The sequence below is a fragment of the Natrix helvetica genome, assembly GCF_964273705.1.
Source record: "Natrix helvetica genome assembly, chromosome: 4".
Taxonomy (NCBI): domain Eukaryota; kingdom Metazoa; phylum Chordata; class Lepidosauria; order Squamata; family Natricidae; genus Natrix; species Natrix helvetica.
Genome location: NC_138550.1, coordinates 115412224 through 115420307, shown reverse-complemented (window position 1 = coordinate 115420307; position 8084 = coordinate 115412224). Strand labels below are relative to the sequence as shown.

Below are 8084 nucleotides of genomic sequence, written 5' to 3'. Positions count from 1 at the left end.
TGTACAAGCGAAGAATTATTGTTCTTGACAGCCAGCAGCAGCTTCCAGCAAAGGGTTCTTGTTGGTGGAAAGCTGAGTACCTAATTTCTATAGCAGCTCTCTGTGTCATCACATTAAAGGTTTAGGATTTCCCCAGTCTTTCAGATCAGATTCTGAGAAATGGACATTGGCAAAAAGAATTATGCTGTGTATACGTGGCTTTTCCCTATGGATTCAGCCAAATCAAGACTTCTGTATTCAATCCATAAAGTGACCTTGTATTTTAATTCGTATTTCTCATATCTTCATGCATTTAAAAAGTACACAGTTCTATACATGCCAATGGACTTTGAAGCTTAGTGCAGATCACAGCATTGTGATACAAGGTCAGATGCTGGAATGCCTTAAGATTTCCTATGTTTCGCTTGTGAATAGCATGGAACTGCAGAAAAACATTTGCTTAACGTCCCTTCCTAGTGAGTGATAGGATAGGATTCTGACCCACCCAAGAGTTCATCTCACCCAAGAGTTCATCTAATTCTCTTATTGGTTGAAAAGTGTGGTTGCCAGATCTAAGTTTAGTGATGGTCTTTTTTTTAAGTTTCCCACTTTTGGCAAGAATTGATCTTGGAAACAGGGAAGGGAAATCATATAAACCATAGGAATGCAAATAACAGAAATATGTAACTTGCAAATGGTTTTTACGAGTTCATTTAACTTTTGACACATATCACGTGATGATCAGATGTGCTTTCAGAATTAGTACAGTAACCCAAGTCGTCTATTTGATTTTTCCCTCCTGGGGTGTACTTTTCTTTTGAAAGCATGCAGTCATGGAACATTTGGCTTGTGGAACAGCTTTGTCATATTCTCAAACCAATTAGGCACACGACATTTGTGCAAAGCATTAAAAAAGCAATCACTTCACAAAGTGGACCAGTACAAGCTAAATACCCTTCTGCATTGATACTGCCATGTTCTCTGTAAGGCTCAGGACAAATATTTTGAAAACTTTTTCTTATGCAGAGACACACTGTGAAAACCTTCAAAGTAGCCAAACTGCTGGAAGAGTCTGTGCTTTGGCAAAGGATTAATTTGGGTTTAAATTACAAAACAATTTGAGGTAGAGAAGAGAGCCTTAGTTTAATAAAATTCCAGTCACTGTTCCTATGAATGGATTTGTTTTTTAATTTATGAGACCTTACACTGGAGCTGATTTTGAAATCCATACCATATGTTGATAAGCAATCACTGGGGGATAATACATTTAAGCCCAGCTATAAAGAAAAATGGAAAAGGGAAGTAATAGATTTTAATTTATACAATTTCTTCTTCAGTAGGCTTTGCCTTCATAGAAATAAGCTATTTAAATCAGTTCTGACATTTATATTGTGAATGTAAGCATAATGTAATTATGACGGGTGGTCATGGATCAGAAAAATGGAAATATTACAACTGTCTATTCATTTTTCAGCTTGAAGTATGGAATTTTGGGGTAAACAATTTTTTTAGTACAAATTGGTAAAACATTGTCTATACGACTGCTGAATACTGTAGACCTCAACTTATAACCATTCATTTTAGGTCTATTCAAAGACACTGAAAAAAAGTGACTTACACTTTTGACTGCCACAGCATCCCATGGTCATATGATCAAAATAAAATCCCGATACTTGGCAGCCGGCATGTATTTTAACGATGGTTGCAATGTCCTGGGATCACATGATCACCATTTGTGACCTGCCCTGCTGGCTTCCAACAAGCAAAGTCAATGAGGGGGAAACTGGATTTGCTTAACAGCTGCATGATTCCTTTAACTGCAGTGGTTCATTTAAGAACTGTGGCAAAAAAGATTGTAAAATTGGGCATCTCGTTTAACTTGCTTAGCAATGGAAACTCCAATCCCAATTGTGGTAGTAAAGTTGAGGATTACCTATATTTCTCCTGTGCAGCCCAATACAAAATCTTTAATTCATTCATTTCATTAGTACATCAAATATATGTAGGCAACTATCCAATTATTGTCCTAAAAATTTCAGGTTAATCTCACATATCAGAATTTTGTAAGTACTTTGCTAGAAATAAATTGATATATTTATATAATACATACTTTTTTGTGTTCTCCTTGGCCTGACATAAAACACATTTATTTTTTAAAACTATGGAAAATATTTGCTGATAAAGAGGATTTAATAAAATCCTGTAGTATTTTATTAAAGTATTCTAGCCTACATTTCAAAAGATGGTTTCTGTAGAAAAAAAGAACCTATTTTTATTTTGTAATGAGAACTAAGTGATTCAGCTAGAAGATCAACTGCATTGGAAGAATACAGAAAGATTCTGGGTAACTCAGGGTTATAAAGGCTACCAGATAATAGAACAATACTTTCTTTCTTGATATATTTGTGTATAGATTTTAAGTTAAAGAGAGTAAAGAACCTAAGATAAATTATTTGCTAATTAACAAATGATTACTAATTACTTTGGAGCTTGTCAGTAATCACTCATGTTGTCACAACTCTAACATAGTTTTCAATAAATTTCAAATATCTATGATCTTGTAGGATCATCAAATCTTTCAAGATTTCTTATTTATTTATTTCTTCTTTATTTCTTATAAATCCATGAGATTTTAGCTATTTAATTTCCAAAAATTTTGCCTAATATATTTAATATTTATTTGGGATACTGCATAATCATGCCTCTTTCCTGGAAAGATTGCTGACTTATTTTTATTGTTACATTTTATATAGTTAGTTCATCACAAGATGTTTTTCATCAACAATTTGTTGTGATGGTTTCTATGGGAGACCAATATTCATCCCCAAAATAGATGAATTCTTGATCCTTGGATATTAAATTTAGCATTCATAATTTCAGTTAGATAATGTAACAGTAAACTGTTTGGGGTATTCAAGGAATAATCAAATTAAAATATTAATGCTCAAGGATTAAGAAGAATAGGTTTTGACAGTATATTTCATAAATAAATATATGGTAATTGATATAAGAAAATTTTGCCTGTTTTGGAAGTGAACTTAGGTGTCACTCATTCCCTTTACAATATAAAAATGCTACCTTCTCCCCATCGTATATTGTATTTTGATTCTAAACATAAGCTAGATCATTAAAATATAGCAGAGTAATTTCACAGATGATCTGCAAGCAGTTTAAACGGGCTGCTATATATATAAAAATAACCCACTTCCATACTAAGTGCCATTTTTGTTTTAAAAAAATCTGACTATAAAATAGTGCAAAAATGTGATGTTCAGTAGTATTTTAACTTGAAAACATTCAGTGTTTCTCCAACCTTTTGAAAGCAAGGAAACAAAAACACTTCTTAATCTGAGACACATTGTCCCAAATTTTTCCAGGAAAAAAATCTTTACAGCCAAGATATTACCCCTGTAAAAATGGGGTTAATAATAGACATGCTCCCATATTCTTAGTTACAGCAGTACTCACGTATTGCTCTATACAACAAATATGCATATTTATCTTAACTTTCTCAGGATTGTTACCCAGAGAACCCTAATTTACAAAAATTCATTCATATTAAAAACAAAACTTATATTGCATTCTGCCTCTATAAAGGGTTTTGTTTTGTTTATTTATAAAAGCTACAGGTAACACTACCACTAATATTCAGAGTACATTCCAAATAGGAGAAAAAATATTATTTTGAACACACTAATTTTATTATAGTACAGCAGAAGCTGCAGGAAAATAATTACCCATTCAGGCTTCCAGCTTATTCCGTATTTTATACTAAGACTGCGATGGTATGGATTGATCCACCACTTCCAGCATATTAGCAAATTGTTCTTAATCTTGTGCTATACTGTGTATACTGTGATACACTATATTGCAAAAAGTATTTGCTCACAATGCTTCTGATTATGTGGATGGGTGAGCAAATACTTTTGGTAATATAGTGTATCACGTTCTGTACAATAGGGGACTACATACATCAAATTAACAAAATATGATTAATATTTAATTGGTAGCAAATGCCAATATGGTTTACAAATGTACTAACACTATAATCTAGTTTTTCTTTAGATCTATCTACATATATATATACATACATACATAGACACTCATCTTAAAAATAACTAAGGGATAAATAGGAAAAATACAAATAAAGACTTCCTTTGTACACTGAACATATACAAGTAGACAACAATCTAGTATAGTTGTTTTCCTCCAGTAAAACAAGCTTATTCGCTGGCCTGTTGGGTAGGACAACTTCTGATTCTTTTTATACATTATATCGAGCAGGGAAACCAATAAGCTAATAAAAATGTAAATGATCAAGTAGAACAAAAGAAAAAATGATGCTCTGGTTTTGATGAGTTTTCTCGGGATCTCATGAAGAGTAAATAAAGAGAAAGGCACAAGACTCAGATTTCATTGATAGTCCTCTCAGAAGGACAGTATTCTGAAGTGCCTGGAGATGACATGTAGAATGACTGTGTTTTCCTTTTTAATCTGGCTCGTTTGTTAGCCAGAGAGAGGCTGCGGCGGCTTGAATTGATTATTTCCGAAATGAACTTCTTGCAGTCCACACACACCTCCATGGTGCTCCAGTCCTCCATGAGTTCTTTTGGAAAAAATGGTTCTTCATTTGACTTATCTACCGACTTTGACTTTGAGGATAACCTAAAAATAAAAGAACAGGTCTGATCTTATTAGTAGACCATTTGTCTTTCCAATTGTGCTAAAGAATTTCAGAAACCTTTTAAAAAAAAATTTTCCAGCTCTTAACATTTGGAGTAAAGAGAAAGAAGAAATAAAATAAATCACCTGAATTTCTTATGTTCATTGTATGATTTTTTTTGTTTCTGCCTTTGAGTCACTGTTGACTCCTGGTGACTGCCTGGACAAGTCCGTGCAGTTTTCTTGGCAGATTTTTTGGAAGTTTGTCACTGCCTCCTTCTTAGGACTGAGAGTGAGTGACTGGCCCAAGGTCACCCAACAACACAAAAATAACCAATTTTATATAATTAGAACATTTAATCCCCAGGAAAAAAATGCTTATAGAAAAGGACTGACTTAACACATGAACTATAAAAGAAGGCAAGTAGGGCTAAGGTATTTCAGTAAATATATTCAAGAAAGGAAAAATGCAAATTTAATGAAAATAGGATGTAGCTGTGGAATATAAACTAAGCAATTCATATCTTGTTATGCTACTAGCTACTACTGCAGTTTACCAGACACATTTGTTTTATTAAATTCTCGTGGAGTCTTAAATACATAGCATTTTATCTTAAATCATGCTGTGCAGGAAAATTAGATTTTCTTTCATTTTACAACATGAAATTACATTTAAAACTGGCTGAAAGAGATACAAAATATTACATTCTTCATTTAACCTGAGATTGTCACAGCTACATCACACTCACCTATAAGGAAGATAGAAAGCCAATCAAGGAAGCCCCCTCCCCCCGCCCAATTTATCACAGTGTCAACAGTATGGCTATCTGTCTGGTAGAGATAAATTTACATTAAATGCAATTAGCTCATGGCACCCAGGAAGCAACCCTGTTCCAAGACCAAGATGGTAGACAAATTATACTGGGATGTGGTAGCATTGCCCCACATCCCAAAAAATCTTGTTACCTGAGAAACTGAGGGAAAGAGCACCCTATTTCAAGAATAAGGCAGACGTTCCCACTAAAGAGAACAATTCTTGGGTGAAAGATCCATTTCCTTACTAAGACGATTCCTATGGAATGTCAGACATGGTTTCTGATAGACATGTGGTATGACAGATTGGAGAGGAAAGAATATTAGATGTAACCAAGAGATAAGAGCTTGTTGGTAGCTCATAAAGAGCATGATGTCCAGATGACAAGAAACAATTCAAAATATTCCAACAGACTCTGTCTTAATGACCTCACTAATGAGGTTTGGAAACCCCTGCAGTTTCCAAAATTGTGTATTTATTCCTTATACTAGTATTAAAGACACTTCATTTAAGTTTCCCCGAGCTTGCCCAGTTGTGTGAGCTTAACATATAGATCACATGATGACTTGCCTATTTGGTACAAAGGCATCTAGGCATCATCAGTCAGATAGATGTAAATTACTAGACAGTGCAGGGAAGGAACAACAGTCATTTTGTTGGCACCAATAATATAAGGAACTATAGTATGGTAGTCTTAAACTTGGGTTGCTAATAACAGACTGCAATTCAAGGCTATCATACTAGTGTTTTCAGAAATGTTACCTGTTCCAAATACAGGACTGGCAGAACTCAGGAGTCTTAATGTATGTGAGATGATGGTGTCAGGCACAGGGATTTATACGTCAAGATTCAAATAGGTTTATTTATGCACAAAAACTTTCCGAGAAGGATGCTTTGGTTGCCTGCCTTCTTCCCAGAACGTTTTGTTGTACTTCACAGAATGTTACTCTGGAAGTTGTTAACAGGAATGGGAAGAGGAGCTGTCCTTTTGAGATCTGCCTAAGAGTTTGTTAAAATATTGTTTATTTTAAGATAGGGAAAACATTTAGACCATAACTTCTAGAATTCTTTCCCAGCCTTTAGAAATAGCTATACTCTGGATCGTGTGACTGGGCAGGTGATAGGCGGGGGAGTGGGGGCTTAGAATTGAAGTGTTGGGAACATTTCAAGTGACTGACCAATTGCCTCTTCCATATTGGGAGGGGAAATTCCAAGATGTGAATTTATCTGGAATCTTTATAGTCTCTGGTTAAATCCAGCCATTTTGAACTCTGTATTTCTAGCTTCTTCTCCACTTCTAATTTTAGTTAGTTGCATTAATATCCATTAATTTGGAAAGATGAAAGGGGAGAAAGAAGAAAGAAATGATTCTCTGTCCGTCTCTCTCTCTCCCCCATTATTAAATATAAGCATCTTACCTTGGTATGCCCTTCAGTGACCTATGATGGCTGATGGGCATTTTATCAGGTCTCATAAAGCTTTCTCCTTTTTGTAAAGCAGAAGGTCCCAGGGAAAAAATTGGAAGGGTGGAATATGGCTTTGATGGTAGGCGCATCTATCATAAAAGCAGGGGAACATTGGTGAGATATAATTGCCCTGAGACTGCAAATGCCATACCATTTATAGCACCCTGCTCCAATATATTCTCAATAATATTGTATTGACTTTATGAATTTTAGTAAAATCATGTAACAAAGCTTTCAGCTATCTTGCAAGTATAATGTTCCAAAAGCAAGTGCAGACTCTCATATTCACAACTCGTCATTAAAGTTCACTGCATGACATTTGACCCCTAACAATATCTCATTCAAAAAAAAACCTCATGTTTTTTTAGGGATAAAATTGGAGAAGGATAAAATTAGAGATGGAGTACTATATATACTAGCTTGAATTCCAAAAGAAAAGGCAGAATTTAAAACTAACAGATAAAAATAAAATATTTAAACAAATAGAAACAGTTTAATAAACAGATTTTAGATTGTTGTTCTTAAACTTACTTTTTTACAGCACTGTGAACATACAGGCCTACAACATAAAAAAAAAGATTGGCTTTCTTAGTTCGAAGTAGAATGTTCTCTGGGGTCTGTATTGCATTTTTCTTATAAAACTATTTTAAGAGTTATATAGTATTTTTTAATTTCCATGATTATCATGAATAAAAAACACAGAAAAAGGTCAGAAGACTGTAACTGGATACAGAAGCTTGTGTGCTCTTTCTAGATCCACCCCAGCTTCCCACGTGGGCTATTAGTTCTCCTGTTCAAACCTAGTCTGCCTCAACTAAGGTGATTTAACTTGTAGAAACTCTTTGGAAATAAAGAGGAGAAACCTCAAAAGCCAAAATGAGCATCTTTCAAATAGTATGCTCACAGATTTGGGTAATACTTCACAATCTAAAACCAGAAATGGAAGAAACAAAAATCTGCTGAAATTCTCTTCTCCTAAGAAAATTTAGAAACTGGACAAAGATTTAACATGAGATTACAGCAGACTGTTATTTCAGAAATGTAGAAAGCAAATTATAAATGTGTGTTATGAAAAATTCAGAGGAGGGTTATTCTTCAGAGCAATATAACAATCCAGGTACAGTATAAATGCATGCAGTTTGTATACAGGCTTACAAGACCAA

General features: G+C 34.3%; 1 protein-coding gene across 3 annotated transcripts in view; it reads right to left on the bottom strand.

Moving 5' to 3' along the window:
• Positions 1-1103: 1103 nt before the first annotated feature.
• Positions 1104-8084, bottom strand: part of SPIRE1 (spire type actin nucleation factor 1) — a 54197-nt gene continuing 47216 nt past the window's right edge. For all 3 annotated transcript variants that reach the window (XM_081952120.1, XM_081952121.1, XM_081952122.1), the window contains 3 exons: positions 7453-7480; positions 6874-7010; positions 1104-4644 (listed from right to left, as the gene is read on the bottom strand). In XM_081952120.1, the coding sequence (XP_081808246.1) occupies positions 4386-4644; positions 6874-7010; positions 7453-7480 (424 nt within the window). In that variant the 3' untranslated portion in view covers positions 1104-4385. The remainder of the gene's footprint in view (positions 4645-6873; positions 7011-7452; positions 7481-8084) is intronic.